At 37.3% G+C, this 18,350-nt stretch overlaps 1 protein-coding gene and 1 long non-coding RNA gene across 2 annotated transcripts in view; one reads left to right on the top strand and one right to left on the bottom strand.

Annotated features, from left to right (window-relative positions):
* Positions 1 to 271: 271 nt before the first annotated feature.
* On the bottom strand, positions 272 to 10,300 carry LSM8 (LSM8 homolog, U6 small nuclear RNA associated). Its single transcript, XM_059074405.2, has 4 exons — positions 10,169 to 10,300; positions 8,950 to 8,990; positions 6,046 to 6,173; positions 272 to 3,917 (listed from the first exon to the last, which is right to left on the bottom strand). Exons 1-4 carry the CDS (start codon positions 10,197 to 10,199, stop codon positions 3,827 to 3,829), a joined length of 291 nt encoding a protein of 96 aa, XP_058930388.1. The 5' UTR covers positions 10,200 to 10,300; the 3' UTR covers positions 272 to 3,826.
* Positions 10,301 to 10,430: 130 nt separating this feature from the next.
* Positions 10,431 to 18,350, top strand: part of LOC136794783 (uncharacterized) — a 168,075-nt gene continuing 160,155 nt past the window's right edge. Inside the window, exon 1 of the long non-coding RNA XR_010841989.1 lies at positions 10,431 to 10,501. This is a non-coding gene — a long non-coding RNA (uncharacterized lncRNA). The remainder of the gene's footprint in view (positions 10,502 to 18,350) is intronic.

The raw sequence follows: 18,350 nt of genomic DNA on the forward strand, positions 1-18,350 counted from the left end.
AAGTACTAAATATCTTGCAATTAAATGAATTTGTAGCTGGTTTAAGAACACTGTGCTGTTTAATGTATCAGTATCAACATGGATGGAGGTAACTCTGCCTTGTCAACATTCGTTTTTCAATCTTACATGTAAACAGAACGTAATTTTTTTAATCAAATTTGTCCATGACGTAAAAACTGAGAATAACAGCCCAAGTTTAAAAAAAAATTAGTAAGATAAAATTTAAACTGAGTAAAAGTACATTTATAAAAAGAAGAGGCCCCAGTTTACATGTGCTTTGAGTTTTCATTTTCAAATTCTCAGTCAAGAATATGATTGCCATAAAACAAATTAATCTTACTGTATATTTGTTAAAATAATATACTTATTATACATACCTTCTATTTAACCTGAAATCCTCATAATTTATATAGTCCAAACTCTTAGAGACATGATAGCAAGTGGGACTCTGTAAAACTAAAGTGATAAGATCCATGTTTGTAACCTTTCCACGTTGGTCTTTGAATACCTAGAATAGCTGTTTACTGCTGTAGCCCACAAATCATACTGTTTTAAATGCAGTCTACTTTCACTTGCCACACCCTGGAAGATAGGTATTATCCCTGTCTTAAAGGTAAGGATTCTGAGGCATGACTGGGGATTCATCCAGGTATATGACAAGTGCTAGTTCTTTTAGTAATTCCACCACACTTTAATTACTTAGCTTTTTAGTGAATATTCCTTTCTGATCCATTTCAGATCTACTGAACCACAATCAGTTAAGAGTAGGGCCCCAGAGTATTTAAAGCATCTCAGGTAATCAAATGAAAATGGTCCACAACGCAGCTTTGGGAACTGCCTTAGATACCTAAGTATTTCCTTCAGGCTTCTGAGAGATACTTGACAGCAGATTTTGAGGTTATACTTCCTGCTGCTAGGTCATATTATATAAGGAGTACAAAAACCTGGTTGAAATAAGAGCCTGATATTCACAAGTATGACCTCCTGTAAGACACTTAACCCTGTTGAGCCTGTTTCCCCATACATAAAATGATCAGTATTGTAAGCACTTGGCATCATGCCTGGCACATCCTATGCACTTGGTAAATGCTCCCTACTAATTTCGAAGGTGAAGGCCCAGAATACACTATACTGCCAGTTAAGGACTGCTTTTTAACTGTGGCTACTACACAAATAGGTTCACATGCCATTATGAAGGGACTGTATACTTTCTCATCCACATGGCAAATCTTTCATGTTACACATCTGAGAAAAATGTTGACATGGATAGCCTGCATTAGGTTAAAAATTTAGAATGACTTTATAAAGGTGTTAAACAGATGTTTAAGTAAAGCAAATATTAATAAAAGATTATCTTTGTTTTAAACAGATAGTATCTTTTCAGTTAAAAATAAACAAATTAAGTCCTTTTTGCAGTTAATTGCCCTTTACAAAAAACTTCAGTGAAAATATTTTGCCAAGAATAATTTCTTTGATTCATTAAGTTGGGCTTAGTGTCTGAGTCACAAAGCACAGAGGTAATTGCAAGTTAAAATTGATTTTAGCCTTTTTTATAAATAAGAAATTGATTACAGAATAAAGTTTCATTAAAGAATATAAAAGACTTGACACTGCATATTAATCAAGCTGCCACTCATAATTGTGGCTCCCTTACAATGCTCATGAAAAACGAAATCAAACTTGAATGGGTTATGAGCATAAAGAGCCTACCACGTGCACCCAGGAATGAAGAATTCCATGTACCATTTGGTGTATTTTCATGCATTTCCCCCACCAACCATTAATGAAGACATCCAATTCATATTCTGGGAATGATTTTTCTCGCATCAATAAGGAAAATACATCTTTACAAGGCATTTTAGATTTCAGAAGGAGAACACATCATATTAGAAACTCATTACTGTGAGGGAGAGGGACTATGGTTTGTTTACTGGCTCATGTGTAATTTGTGTTAGGTCAACTATGTTGAGAAAGCATCTGATTCTGGACATCATTTATACTTAGAATACATTTCACTTAGCAATCGAATGATCTATATTCCTTATTTGACTTTTGGAATTAGTTTACCAATTTAAAATATATTATTTATTTAAACAGAACACCTGGTTTACAGTCCCTAATTAAAGTGGCCTGTTTGCTTTACCCACTTTTCATTAAACCTTATACTACAAAAGCCAAATATTTATGAATAGCCAGTACTACCTAACCTTCCTCTAATCCTCCCAGAGACAACCCTAAACATCAGAACATCAGCCAAGTTATTCTAGGTAATGGTGCTTGATGACCAAAACTATCTCAACAGTTCTCTTTACAAGTCTTGTTTTTGTGAAAATGTGAAGATATTTTCCTCTGGAAAATGTTTTATTTGTGAACCAAAAAACTTCCATGTTTAATAAGTAGGGTTTTCAATATTAAAAAATATGATGAAACCCACCTCTGAACTCTGAAAGGATCCATTCCTGAAGCCCTTCTCAGAATTTATACAAATTAGCCATCATCTTATTGAGCTTGTATTTTTCATTTTGAGCCAAGGGACAGCAACTGTGGCCTACTGGCCAAATCCAGCCTGCCACCTGTTATTGTAAATGAAGTTTTATTGGAACCCAGCCACGGTTATTCGTCATGTATTATCTATGGCTATTTTCATGCTACAAAACAGATTTGAGTAGCTGTGACAGAGACCATATGGCCCTCAAAGCTTAAAATATTTACTATCTGCATCTTTACAAAAGAAGCTTGCCAACTCCTATTTTAAACACTTTCATTAAAAAAAAGAAAAAGAAACTATTGAAATTTTGTTTGAATTACAAGAATGTAAATATTTTTCTATTGTTATCACAAAGTTACGCACTTTGGCCTACATATGACTTGATGAGAATTTTTGTGGACTAGCCTGGATATCTAAACACTGCTTATAGCATTGTTTCTATGGATTCTTTAAAAAGTATACACAACCAGTTGTACAAGGGAGTTTTAGAAAATTGCCTATTTGTAGATGAGGGACATTTATCTACTTAATTGATTCACTACAATAATCAACCAAAGAATAAGCCTGACATGCTTGGAGAGAACAGGTTTACTTCTTTTGAAATCAGGTTTCTGGAACTACGGAGTCATGAAAAGTTGTTGACAATAATAGCAAGCACTGCCTCAATATAAACTTAAGATTTATTTACTCACATTTATAAATAACAAAAAACTCCTTTAATACTAGAAATTCCCCAGTTCTTAAAGGATAAGATGGCTTTTAAGACCACATGGAATCAATTTTTTCAGGTAATATACAACTTTGTTAGCATTTTTCCTTTTCTCAACCAAACACACTTTTACCCACACTTCTACAGTGCTAGGGAGCCACCAGGGCAGTGTGATAAATGGGGATGGTTCAGATAACTGCACAAGGCAAGATTTACCTTCCTGTGACTTTCTTAAAAATCAGGGACAGAAACATATGTATCCTGCACTATTGATAGTATTTGTATGCTTAATTTATATAATACTTGAATTTCTCTTTTCAACTAGTTTTCCATAAATATTAAAATAGCAGAATGTCTTTTCTAAAAGTTCTCAAAATAATCATTAGATTTTTATACTATTTAATAGAAAAATAAAACCAAGCTACCAAATGTATGATTTAGGCCAAAAAGAAAAAAAAAGTTTTTTTCAAGAAAATGTAGAAATATTTTAATTTACGTATCATATTACAATGGATCAATATGGAGCCAAAATTCCACAATTACACTTTCATAAAAATTCTGCCCATCATCCTCAGAATAATCAGTTTCTGTACAAAGATTTACAGATGTCCAATATATGTAGTTTATCCTTAGTGTGCTACAGAGTTCAGAGGTTCTGCTCGAATATTCCCCAAATCAAGTGCAGAATCTGTCTCTTCATCAATTTCTCCAATGACTGCACTGTAATTGTTTAAGGGAAAAAAAAATCAGTTAAAACAATCTCATTTCTGATTAAAACTGAGAGGAGACAGTAAAAAGAACTACTACTTAAAGTGAAAAACAAACATTTTCATAAGGTTGTGAATTGTACATTTAAAGTCACAAAACCCAAATAAATTGAAGGCAACATTGTTACAGGAACCAATATTAAAGAACAGACTGCATATAGTGTGACTGGATCACGAGTCTTTATTTAAGTAACTTCAATGAACTAAATCCATCAATGGTACATATAAAATCTATTAGTTTCCCTTTCATGATTTCTCAGTTGACTCAATTTAAATCCAACACCAAAAAGAAGTACAATTCTTCACACATAAAGATAATAATAGAACAGATACTTAGGTATTTAACAAATGATTTTTTGTTGTGATTGGCAAGGGTTAAAGCCAGCAAATTTTTCCTTGATTCAACACTAACATAACACCTATAACATTAATTTCACTAATACCATGCTAGGTAACCAAGCCATGGCTCTCTAGCTGGATACAGTCATTGTTACATCCAGACCATGGGACATGTATGAAACATTATTACATAAAAAATGGGTTGTTTAAATTTGTTTGGTTTTAATGAAAGTAAATTCTACAGACAAATGTTATACAGAATTTGCCCGATTTTGCTTTAAACTGTATACAGTCTCCAGTTCTCTAATAAATGGGAAGTACCAAACTTTAGGAGAATATAAGTTTTCTCAATATGAAACATATCAAGATCTTAATGCCATCATTAAAAATTTAGTATCATTTAAAATCCTTATGGAAGACAGTGGAATGCTGGAAAATGTTTTAAAACTAGCTCTGCAAGGAAAAGGGGGAGGCTGATTTGCAGTGTTGACTGCTATCCATAGTGCAGATACTCCCACTATGGCCAATTTCAAGCTACCAAAAAGACATCAACCAACCAGCTTGCAAAATTCCCCAAAATATAAAAATCTGCTTCCGTGAGCCAGTACAAGCTGGCTCCAACATACCACTGTGTCTATAGCAATGTTTTAAATTTTTTTTAAATTGAAGTTCAAAAAAACACATTTTTTAAAAATTAAAGTAGGAGAAATCGTCTTAAAATCAATTATTATGCAGAGCCCCAATATAAACAATCAGTGCTGTTCTCGTCAGGAGACCTGGGCCCCACCTGCTTCACCTTTACAGCTCACTTCACCTAAATATTATCTCTATAGAATATTTTATAAACCTCTGATTAAAGATCAAGTGATTTATACATCTAAAGGTGATCTTCTTAAGACAAACAAATAAAATGAGTAAAGTATTCCTTTATCTTCCATATCCTACTTGTCCAAAAAAATAATCTGAGATGCTAATACATCTTTTGCTGCCTTCCAGCCATGTTTTAATTTTAAACAGTACTCACTAGAAAACTGATTCAACACTCTTCTAGCCTCTATAATTGCACTAACACAGAAGCTGCTAGCCACATGTGACTATTAAAATTAATTACAGTTACATAAAATCTAAAATTCAGTTGTTCAGTCACACCAGCTACTTTTCAAGTACTCAATGGCCACACACACAGCTAGTACCTACTACCATAGTGGACAATGCAGATATACAACATTTCCATCATCCCCAAAAGTTGTATTGGACAGCATTGCTCTACACTGTTGCACTTTTCTTAAATTGCTACCACTAAAATATATCTTCTCAAACTGCCATATCAGTGTCACAAGTTAACTGAGGCCACAACATAAACATGGGACATCTTAAGTATGCCAATTATACTAAAAAATTAGAAGAAAAAAGTAAGTAATGGATAAATACAGCTATGTTATAAAGCATTATTTAAAACTGTTCACACAAGAGATTTCAAAGACATTTTCAAACCCTAGCCCTGGGCCCTGGAGGTATATTTATGTTCCTCTGGAATTAGGGGTACTTTGGAAGAACATTTTAAGAAGCCTCTCCAATGAAGTATTCAGTGTAAGGCAGGGCTCTTTCTGGACCCTATCCAGGCTACTTAACTATTAGTAATATGGACAAATCTCAGTAGATAGAAACCTCTTCTCCATATAGCAAGGCAGTACACCTATAGTATATTTAACTTGCCTTTAAAAAAGACATCTTTTACTTACACATTATCACCTCTCACGATGTATAAACCTAGTACCACTTGTTCTACTCCCTGTGAAGAGCTGAACACTCGTTCATGGCTTTCATCCAAAATCAAATTAATGGTCTGGTCAAAACCTTTCAGTGTTCCCTGTAAAGAAAACATTCAAGAGAAAAAGACAAATATTCTGGTTTACCTGAATGTGTTAATTCAATGACACCATTTTAGTTGCCAGGTACTCCAAGAGAAGTACTTATTTTAAATATATATAAGTTCTCTATAAAATACAATACCTCTTTATGATCAACAGGCACCAAACTTGGTTTTTTAAGAGGGGCGGTGGGGAACCCACCACGCTTCTGACTAGTGTGCAGAGTTGTTGAGAATTACAAAGGACACCTATGTACTAGTTTATTTTCAAGGAAGTAGCATAAAAGCCCAGGTAGTCCAGGAGCTAATATTCTAAAGATACAAACTAAAACAAGGGAAACTTAACGGAAATAGTCCTCTACACAGCAGCTATAGCAATGTAACAGTATCACTTCATGTTACATGCTAGTAAACATGCTGCACACATTATTTCAATTAATCTCTACCCTTTGTGGTAGATACTATAAACATTCCCATTTCAGACAAGAAAATTTGAAGCACAGAGAAGTAATCCCTCAAGGTTTCATGGGCAGAAATTAGCAGAGCTAGAATTCGAACCATGAAAGGCTTGCTTCAAAGCCAGACCACTAAACTTCTATATTATACTACTATGAACAAGCAAATATAATCTACCACTTTTCAGAGATTCAAATCAGTACACAAACTTCAACTGGTAGTAATAGCTAAGGCTTGATGAGTACTTAGTATCTGCCAAAGTGTTTGATGGGCCTCATGTGGATTTACTTATTTAATCCTCCCAATAACCCAGTAACAGTAGATACAAACATGACTATAACAATTAGAACATTCTAGAACTTGAAGGATATATTCAGAGAAAGTTTTATGAAGAATCGTGGTTCTTAAAAAAGGAAGACATGGGCCTATTACAACATGGTAACTCAGATGCTATTCAAGTTTCTGAAGAACATCAATTTACATTGGTTTTGGTTGGTTAAATTTCTCATTAAAGTTTCATGTTTTAAAATTCAAAATATATAAAATTAGAGTGAAATAAAGAAAAAATGTTAGCTAGGAAGAGAAACGTTAATGTTAGGAAGAGAAACAAAATATGGAGTATTTACTATATTGAACTAGCAAAGAGTTGTTACCACATCCATAAATAGCCTCTTGGCTTCATTTTACATGCAACTATTCTATAAAGTGAACCATGTGTCAAAGAAATACACAACTACTGAAGTTTAGTACTCATAAATGCTCTTTTAGTACTTAAAAATGCTCTTTTTAAATGGCTTTCCTTTTTCTATAAAATTAATTTTCCAATTTATCATCTATCCTGTTAACAAAAACAAGAAAATTTAAACTTGAGATTTTTACAAAATAAAAAACTATTTGCAAATATTTGTTAATAGCAATAGGCTTCTAAGATGAGATTAAAATATTTCAAACTGTCTTTATTTGACTCAATACATGTGAAGTACCTTAAAAACAAAACCAAAGGGCTTCCCTGGTGGCGCAGTGGTTGAGAGTCCGCCTGCCGATGCAGGGGACACGGGTTCGTGCCCCGGTCCGGGAAGAACCCACATGCCGCGGAGCTGCTGGGCCCGTGAGCCATGGTCGCTGAGCCTGCGCGTCTGGAGCCTGTGCTCCGCAACGGAAGAGACCACAACAGTGAGAGGCTCACGTACCGAAAAAAACAAAACAAAACACCCAAAAAAACCAAAATATGATTGTTCTCTTGATTAAGACGGAAGCAAGGCAACTGGCCTTAGCTTTTGGAGTCAAATTCCATTTAAATCCCAGTTTAGTTCTGCCACTTATATCCACGTGACTCTGGGAAAGTAACTCACTTTTTCTGAGCTAGGTTCCTAACCTAGAATGCTGGGTTAATTCTTTTTCACAGAGCTGTACCGAGATTAAGTGAGATAACACATGTAACATGCCTGGTACATGACGTATATTTAATAAATAGCAAAGTCTGACACTTTGGTAATCATCACTTAAGGATCCACTGAGAAAAAAATCACAAGGATTGAAAACAAAACAAATAAAAACAGAACTGTAGAATGGGAAAATAAAAGACTAAACTATAGGAATTAGACAGACAATAGAGAAAGTTTAGCAGCCTTAAAACTTTTTGGAAAGTGAACAATCATATGAATTATAAACGAAGAAATTAAGTAGCCCAAAATCATGGGATAAATTCCTCAGATCAAGAAACAGGTCAAGGAGAGATTCCAAGATTTTTCTGGAATTAAAATGGGATACTATGATAAAAGGAAAAATGAGATGAAATAAATTTATTCATTCATCATAATTCATTCTACAAAAAACAAGAGATCATACAACCTAAGAATATCTGAAGAATATTAACACCATACAAGTCTTAAATGTTCATTATTTTATAGATGTAGCATCTAAATCTTTAAAAAGTTTCTAAGAACCATACACAAAATTTCAAAAAAATTATATGATTCTGGTAGTTGTCAGAGCACTGAATGGGGAAGGAAATAAAAGATGGAGGAGGAAGATAAATTATAAAATACAGGCAGATATCTGCAGACTAGACTAGAAGTTCTCTGAGGGCAGAATCTATTACCCATCCTAGCTTCTAGAAGCCTTGTATGTAACTTAAAATGTTAATGAAAAAAAATATGGATTGGCAGCTATTTATCAAAGAGATAAAGACCTGAATCATAAGAAAACTGCAATGCAGGTGTACTGTGGTGCCTAGTCATTAGAGATCAGAGGTTGTACATAAAAATTAACAACCAATAAGCCTACAAGAAAGCAAAGAATGAATATGCCAAATACTTACCACAATCATTCTCCCATCAGAAGTAATGACAGCAACAGTTCCTGATAACTGAATCAAGGAAAGCATTTCTCAGGGAATGTAAACTGAAAACTTAAAATCTGGTAAGGAAATGGTTTAAATTACTAGGAAAAAGGTAACAGAATTAAGATACAACTATTCAACACAGCCACATTTACAACATAAAAAGTTTATGTTCCTCAATTTGGTGTGACATTTACACAATTTAAAAAGGGAAAAAATAGAAAAAGAGCATCCCTTTCTGTGTGTGGTCAGTGTATTCTATCTTAAAACAGCTGGGATATTTGGTACTCTTTTCTTATTGAGGAATATTGCCAATTTGACAGTTGAGCAAGATATTTCTCCCTTTCTCAAACCTATTTCTTCATCTCTAAAACGAAAATTGGATCGTTACTAAACTAATCAATGTTAAATGATTTCAAGCACGTTAAGACACTGTCTTCCAGGACCTGGCTTCTGGAATTCAAAAGAAAAGAAGCTATATTCAATGTCACAGATACCAATATGCTTGCATCACTAAAAGCCTTTAGCATGTCACTTTTGTCCCAAATTTGTACATGAGAGCACAATGCAATGTTCCGTTCCTAGACTTTAAAACGGTAACAGGTGTATAAGGTAATTCACATGGGCTTTTTAAAGTTATTTGTCCCTCAAAACGATCCATTACAACAGCAAGCATTATTTTAATTCCATCAACAATGAAGTTGAGATTTCAAGTGGTAAAGGAGCAGATATTCAATTTTTGCACCATCTGTAAAGTTTTTGCTATCCTCGAACAACGAGCAAAGCCTATGAATAAAACAAACACATAGATTTACACGACCATCGTTGCCGCTAGTTAAACTGTTCCTCTTATTCCCAAACCTGAACGTATAGGCCCTAGGAAGGAAGGATGAATCAATAGCTGATTTCTATAGAGACACGGAAAAGTTCGGAATAACCACGTTGGTGGGGTTTTTTTTTTCAGATTAAAAATAAAAGACACGTTGGGCCCGTACAAGCGGCAGGTTCCGGCCCCAGGGGCGGGATTGGTGGGTCCCAGATCCTTAAGCCCTGCACTCACATACCGGGCCCCGCAGCTGCCGGGCGTCGCAACCGCCTGCCGATCCCGACCCGCCTCTCCAGCACCGGTCCTCTCCGGTGCAGGCGCGGGACTCGCCACAGCCCCAGCAAATGCCTGTGGTGGCCGGCTTGAGGATACGGTTGATGTAGTTCTCCAAGGCGGACGTCATGATGCTCGGCCCGGCAGCTGGCAACACAGCAGGACCGGCGACAAGAGGAGCTAAAACGGCCCGCCAGGAACTAGCGGCGGCTCCCGCCGACTGGCGGCAGCAAATACCGCGAGACTACCGCGCTGCTACCTCCGCGAATCAGCGACTGAAAGAACCCGGCCAACCATCCCCAAAAGGCTAAGCGACGACTAGTTTTAATGCGCGTGCGCAGTATATTACTACGGAGTTTCTGGGCGGCGTTCTCGGAAGCCGAGAGGGACAAAGCGAGCAGGCGGTGGAAGAAAGGAAGAAGCCTTCGGAAGGTGGGGTAGTGGGGAGACGGTGGGCGAGCGGGCTTCATAGCGGAGTGGAAGGCTATGTGGCAGAAGTTACGAAGGGGAAATATTGAGAAAAGACGGGCAAGGCGGGAGACAACGGAATAAGGTGTTTTCATCACACGTGAAATAGATGAGTGCTGTTCTGGTATGAAGTGTAGACGCGGGGAAGTGGAATCCCTAATTTCCTGCCACAGGGGCCGAAAATTAACATTGTAGAAGCTAAATGGCCTAGCGCAAAGTTGTACACGTTGTAACCATTATGGTATATACGCCCGGAGAACACAGCAACAAAAAGCATGTTCGCACAGTTTGCATTTGCCTCTAAAAGTGCTCCATCGCGGAGGCGTTGTTACTCATTTATGTAAGAAACTGAATCCAAACAGAAAAGTGTGTGCGTCTCCCTTAGAAAACAGTCTTCCCTTTACCACGCCACAGGCTCCCTCCCCTCAGGGTGAAATTAGTAACTAAAAGGCAGGCAGGTCTGCTGCTCCGTCCTGGAAAGGACTGATTCAGGAAGAACCTTCTAAATAAGCACCAGACTGGGTTCTAGTCCTACACTGCTAACCATATCGTTTGGGTATCCTTGCACAAGCAACGGCAACTCAATTGGGCCTCAGTTTCCTTAGATCCTGCTACATTTATCATTTGGGGTATTTATATGTGTTAGAAAACGTCACTTATTTTACTGTGGTACCCTAACTTCAAAGGACTTGAAGTTAGAAAACAATCGGTATACAAAATACAAGTGAGAGTTATTTCCCCTTTGTACAAAATTGCTTTAGATTTCAGTTAGACTTGTGATTTCTTAACAAGAATTGAGGATTTGAAAACTCTTGCAATGTCAGCAGTTTTCTTCTGAAAAATCAAGCATATGTTTTCATTACAGCATACCCACAAAATTATCTACAGATCACTGCCAAATGTTTAATATTTTATATACTTAAACTTACTCTGACCTGTTCGAAACCACATGTAGTCAGGAATTAGGTGGTGCATGTCCCTTTTTTTGGGGGGGGGGGCGGTGGATGCTGGAGGACGGGTAGATGAAAGTATCTTCCATAAATTAAAAAAAATGAAGATATTGTGTGGTTTGCAAATGTTAGACATTGAACAAAAAACCAAAGTACTGATTAGTGATAAATGAGGTATCATTAGTAAGGAATTTTTAAAAAATAATATGCCAAGTATTTAAAATCAATAACCCATGTAGTGTTTCATCTCTTAGAGTGTGTTTATATGTGAAAATGTTCATTTACATTATATAGTAACTTACAGAACTAATTTCATAATAATACAAGTTTATGACCTTGTGTGGTTTCCATTAAATTAATATGCCAGATAAATGACAGATGTGCAGTGTTTATGGAGCATCACAAAATCTCTTTGGTTTGATAATTTTTACATTCGTCTTAAAACTATGTTTTCTGTAGTCACTAATGATCACAGATGTGGAGAGAAAGCCTATGGATAAAAGTCTTTAGTAAGACAAAAATGAGTTACATCTGGATGCAAACATTACATATGTGATTTATCTAAATTAGCGTTGTGACCTTGGGAGTACACGGACATAGAGAGTTCAACACCTCATAATGGAAAATTAAGTTAAAGTTCCAACAGAGGGAAACGATATAATATAAACACTGACAACTAAAAAGTTAAGTAGGGGTACCGTGAGGTTTTGAGCTTAATTCAAAAATCTCTCAGTGCTACCCATCCTCTGTCACTCTTTACTGAGCAGTGAAAGTATGCTGGAATGTTTTTTGTTTTATTAATGGAGCACTCATTTTTTGCCATTAGTTCTGAATCCAAACTTTGAGCAGATAACTAAAATTTTTAATATTTAGTTCACTATGATTGACTCAGTATTTCATATATTTCCCAACCCACGCATGAATCTCTCTCTCATTCGTAATCCAACGGCACGTATCTAGAACAACAGCCAAGATTTATCAAAAATAGGGCAGAAAAGAGATGGGAAAGGGTAGAAAGGAGTTCCCTAGATATGTGACATTCCTGGAGTTACTTTCCATTAGTACAAGGGTCCCCAGCCCCCTGGCCCGCGGTGCCGCTCCCGATCCAGGGCCTGTTAGGAACCGGGCCTCACAGCAGGGCTCTTAGGTGGGCGAGCCAGCAAAGCATCTGCCGCTCCCCATCGCTCGCGTTACCGCCTGAATCACCCCTGCCCCACCCTTGGAAAAATTGTCTTCCCCCAAACCGGTCCCTGGTGCCAAAAAGGTTGGGGACCGCTGCATGAGTAGAAACCAAGGTATGTAAAGTGGGTCTTTCTCTGGTTAATGATCTCCTGAGAAGCAGGGCATAACTCCTCCCTTTGTATCCTGTATTCTTTCATTAACCTGAAGAATCATACTCATACTAGATTCTGAGGAAACTGAATTTGCACTTTACTGTGAATGGTTCATGGGGAAAAAAATGACGATAATTATTGGAAAATTAAAATACTGCTTTTAACCTAATTTGATACGAGCTTTTATTTACTTTTATTTTTATTGATTTGTATTCCTACGAGTTCCAAAAGTGTCAACCAATTAGCAGTATATATTGAATAGATCCTTCTAGGGTTCTCCAAGGCAGAAAAGGACATAAATAAACCCTGGTATCTCCTTACAAGGAAATTCCTGAATAGGTACAGAGCTCTAATTATGAAATAGTGTATGGAAAAATGATATCCCAAATTATAAAGAAAGGTAATTGATGGAAATATTAGTTCATTTAACAGTATAAATTACAAAGTGTTTTTCATATATTATGGGTTTTTTTTTTCCTTTTAAGGTATTAAGACAGGCATTTTTAACACCATTTTTTAAGGGATGGGAAAAATTTAACTTGCTAATCAAGAAGCAGTATAGGATTGTGATTAAGAACACTGTCTCAGGAGCTAGCCTGTTTGGATTTGAAACTTTGAGTGGATTACTTAACCTTCTTGCCTCTGTTTTCTCATCTGTAAAATGGAGAAATGATGGTACTTACATCATCAAATTGTTGGGGGACTAAAAGTGATTCTTTTAAAGCCTGACATATAATAAGCACTCGATTCATGTCAGTTATTATTGCTCATGGACATAGATTACATCACAGGTAACCTTTTACTCAGTCCCAGAGCTTGTTCTACTACATTATTTTGCTCACTGCCTTTTTTTCTGATTGGATAAATTGAGCAGTGCACCTTTTAATTGCTTAAGGAAGGGGAAGGTGTATATGTGTTAGAATCTTGGACGTTTTATGAAAAAGGTAAGACTTAAATTGGGGCTTGAGAAAAAGTACAAATGCACTTTAGGAAAATTAATCTGACATTAATTATTTACAGTGGAGGTAGGAAGTGAGGATTAGAAGGCTAGCCAGACTCCAGGTGTGAGTTTCTGATTTGTAGCAGTAGGAATGGAAAGGCGGAAGACGTGATTCAAAGATATTGGTTAAGAAGGGCAGGGAGGCAGACAGCAAATCACAGGCAGCATAGTGATAGTGGTTGGTGAACTGACAGAATGGCAAGAGTAGGAAGACCCAGGAAAAGACAGGGCTGCTTGTTAATAAAGTACATGGGGCCAAGCTGTAGAACTGTGTAGGTGTGACACATACTGTGCACCAGCCAGTGGTGAGGCCACCAGACACGCTGGGTTCACTAGCAGTGGCATACACTTTACCCTAAACAGCTGGAGAACCAGTCTATCTCAGGAAGCCCACTGTGTCGTTTATAAAGGATAATGCATATTAATATAATACTTACATATACTTTAATGAATTCTTTACATTGTTTATATTTTGGAAACTTGAAACAGTAATATAAACATTTCAGCTACAATGTGACATGTACATTCCTGAAAATCCTCACCTTCAAAAAATAGCTCACTTAAAATAACAGACCTTAGCGAAAAAATAGGTCTGGGAAAGACCATTCAAACCCTGAACAACTGATCTAGAGCAGTGGTTCTCAAACTTTGCTGCTCATTGAAAACACCTGGGATCTCTGAAAACTACTGATGCCCTGGCTTCCACTGCCAGGCATTCTGAATTAAATGGTATGAGAGGAGAGCCTGGGCATCAGGATTCTAAAAGCTCCACAAGTGATGGTAACATGAGCAAAGTTTGGGAACCACTGGACAGCATTAACAGAGACAATAACAGTCCAAATGAGAATAGCACATTTAAAAGGACATGTGAAGTTTCTAACAAGAAATGCTATAGTAACTTAGAGAGTTTTACCTTTTAAAAAAATTGAAGGTGGCTGGAAAAATGACAGTATATGGAAGAATTGACACTGCTAGTGATGGAAGCAAGGGCAGGAGAGCATCATCCTCAGACGTTGCAGTTGTAAAGTTTGCAGTTGTAAAGTTTGCAGGAAATATAGAGATACCAGAGACAGATGGCTCTGACCCATTGTCTGTTGTTGCTTTTGTGCAGATCTAGGAGAAATGCAAAATAAGCACTATCAAAATGGAGCACATGACTGAGCTAAGCCGAGGGAAGAATAGGATGCCACACAGTGAACAGCTGTCATTGGTACTGTATTCCTTCAGACCAGGAGTGGTCGTGCAGTCAGCTGTGTGACTTTATATTCAGCCGTTGGTTCTTGGTAGCACAAGACATTAAAGTGCTAGGAAAAATTATGTATGTACCACCCTGCTCTCTGCACTATTCCAACATTACTCCCCTGTTTAACAATCACATGTGAGCTGATTCATATTACACCAGACAGTGCTGTAGCACGACAGACTGCTGATATTCCACTTCAGGTCTGGACTTTGGTTAACCTGCCCCTATGTTACTTATCTCCACGTGTGGTTGAGGTAGGCAGGTATTGTTACCTCTGACTTTGCCCTAAGAGGATGCTTGAATTCATACCGCTTGGGGCAGCTTTATTGAAATAGTATGTGAAGAGTACAGCTAATCCAGTGGAGCACCCAGACCTCAGCCTTTTCAATAGCTTCTGTGTGTTTGTGTGTGTAAATTACGATTTTTGTGTAATCACTATTGCAAAGCAGATTAAGGAGCATTGTTTTAAGCTGAGTGCTAATTTACTTGCTTTTTTGTTATTTTTGCTTGTCTTTTAAAGATGAATGTCTTTAGCAGCTTGGATTGCAGTACAGATAAAATTTATACTGTCCTTTTTACTGTGATTTTGGCGTGACAAACTTGGAAAATGATGTTGATGGCAGAAATTACTTTAATAAGTCTCTGTGATCTTAAACGTGAACTCACTCCTGACGGTATAATCCACACTGAAAGAACAGGTTTATTTAGACTTGTTGCAGACATTATATTGCGAGAGAGATCAAAGCTAATTTATTGATATACTGAGGTTAGGCTGTGAGGTATGAATAATGTGAGAAAGATAAATGGTGTGGTAGTGTGAAGTACATAAGAATTGTTTTGACAAAAACTAAGTTACCTTGAGTCACTAATGGAAAGGAGATGCCTGAAATTACATTAAACTATGTATGGAGTAAAAAAAAAAATGAAAAAGAAAATCAAAGCTTTACCTTACTATTTCTGAAAAATTCTCATTTTATAAGTTTTGCCATTATTTGATTTTATACCTAAAATAGAATTACACTCCCACCTCTACCTTTTTTTTTTTTTCAAACCATGGATCTAGATTTTAAGAGCTGGAAGGAAATCTAGGAATTTCCAAGTCCACTTCTCTCATTTTGTAGATAGGTAACTGAGTCCCAAAGAAGCTGAGTGATTCTGAGGGTTACAAAGCAGAGCCTACAGTGAAGGCCTCCTAGATTCTAGTTCAGTGCTCTTTTCAGTAATTAGTAATAAAGTAACTTTTACTCACAAGACAAAATTTGAGTCTATATCTACAGATCATCAGCCCATATCCATGGATATGTCATTGTCTGCCTTTGTAAGGCAGACTTTTTCAAAGATCAGAAGGAATTGATATCCAAGAATATACTCAAAGGCAGCTCGATATTTTTCATATATCAGTACCTCTGGGAAGAATAGGAAAAGCAAATAGGATATTGTGGTAGGCAGAATAATGGCCCCCCAAGGATGTCCACATCCAAATTCCTGGAACCTGTGATTGTTACCTTATATGGCAAAAGGGATTTTGCAGATGTAATTAAGGTTAAGGACCTTGGGGTGGGGAGAATATTCTGGATTATCTGGGTGGGCCCGACTCTAATCACTTGGATCCTTAAAACTGAAGAGGGAGGCTGGAGAGTGGGTCTGAGAGATGGACGTGAAGACTGGTTCCGCTGTTGATGGCTTTGAAGCTGGAGAAAGAGGGCTTTAGCTGGTTGTCTTTAGCTGGAAACAGCCCTTAGTTTACAGCCAGCAAGGGCTTCCCTGGTGGCGCAGTGGTTGAGAATCCGCCTGCCAATGCAGGAGACACGGGTTCGTGCCCTGGTCCGGGAAGATCCCACATGCCGCGGAGCAACTAAGCCCGTGAGCCATGGCCGCTGAGCCTGTGCGTCCGGAGCCTGTGCTCCGCAACGGGAGAGGCCACAACAGTGAGAGGCCCGCATACCGAAAAAAAAAAAAAAAAAAAAAAATGGGCAGTTTACAGCCAGCAAGAAAACAGGTATCTTGGTCCCACACAAGCAAGCATACTGAATTCTGCCAGTAAACCGAGTGAACAGGAAGTAGATTCTTCTTTAGAGCCTCCAGAAAGGAACACATTCTGCCAACACCTCGATTTTAGTCCAGTCAGACCCATACCAGACTTCTGACCTATAGAATGTGAAACGATAAAGTTTTCTTGTTTTAAGCCACAAAATTTGAGATAATTTGTTATGACAGCAATAGAAAATTAATGGAGATAATGCAACCACTTAATTTATTATCTTCCTGGATTTTGACTAAAGAAAGTCATTGAGAAAAGTAGCTGTACTCTACCTAGGAGATTTGGAGAATATTTGACCCTTTATGAACAATTTAAGTACTATGGCTCATATGACTGTCTTTATCTGTGGCACAGAGTCTTTCTAAATTCTAAACTCCCCAGAATTTCCTCCACAGTGAGATTTGGTGAGATGGGTTTCTTTAACCTAGATTACCATTTACTTCATGTGTGTTTCTTACCCCTTATACTGGTATTATCATAAGGGGGAGGCTCCACTCTCAGGGCAAGGAGGAGGGGTGCGTGTTCAACCTTTACTGAAATCTTAAGTCTTGATGAGGCATTCAGCGGTGTTCTTCTCAGCCTCCATCTCACTTGTGAACATGTTCGTGGTTCTGCTGGTTTCTTCTCTGGGTTTTATTTTCCCCAAAGTCATTGTGTTAGTAAATAACAAAGCCAATCTTTGAACCTAAGCAGTCAAGCTCCACTGCACTACACTGCAATTTTAACACTGTTGTCCAAGGGAAATGCCCAATAGAATGACAAAATAAAGACCGTGATGTAAGCAAGAGGTAAGTCATTTCAAGTTAATGGCCCCGGTGTGGGCACTTGGTTAGGACAGTTACAAAGAGGCAGATTCAACAATTTAAAAAATCTTATTCAACAATAAATGCCTCTGGTGCATTGATTTTATTTTTTCTTCGATATTAGGCATCTGAGTTGTTAATATTAAACAACCTCTAACGGGGTTTGGCATACTGTAGCCCTCAGACCAAATTTTTTTTGTAAATAAAGTTTTATTGGAACACAGCCACACCTATTAATTTATGTATTATCTCTGCTGGCTGCTTTTGGATGACAATGGCAGAGCTGAGTAGTTGTGACAGAAACCATATGGCCCACAAAATAATTAGTATCTGGCTCTTTACAGAAATTGTACAGACCTCTGTTCTCTAATGTCAACAAATGAGATTTCTAAAGCTTTTATATGCATATTACCAAATTGTCCTCTACAAAGTTTGCACCACT

The sequence above is a fragment of the Kogia breviceps genome, chromosome 9, assembly GCF_026419965.1.
Source record: "Kogia breviceps isolate mKogBre1 chromosome 9, mKogBre1 haplotype 1, whole genome shotgun sequence".
NCBI classification, from domain to species: Eukaryota; Metazoa; Chordata; class Mammalia; order Artiodactyla; family Physeteridae; genus Kogia; species Kogia breviceps.

What these genes read in the sequence shown, in the direction of transcription:
- LSM8 (XM_059074405.2), bottom strand. Translation starts at nt 10,199, where the DNA reads ATGACGTCCGCCTTGGAGAACTACATCAACC. An exon ending in CTTGGAGAACTACATCAACC is followed by an intron (nt 8,991 to 10,168) that starts GTATCCTCAAGC and finishes TTCAGTTATCAG; the next exon opens with GAACTGTTGCTGTCATTACT. An exon ending in ATCGTGAGAGGTGATAATGT is followed by an intron (nt 3,918 to 6,045) that starts GTAAGTAAAAGA and finishes AAACAATTACAG; the next exon opens with TGCAGTCATTGGAGAAATTG.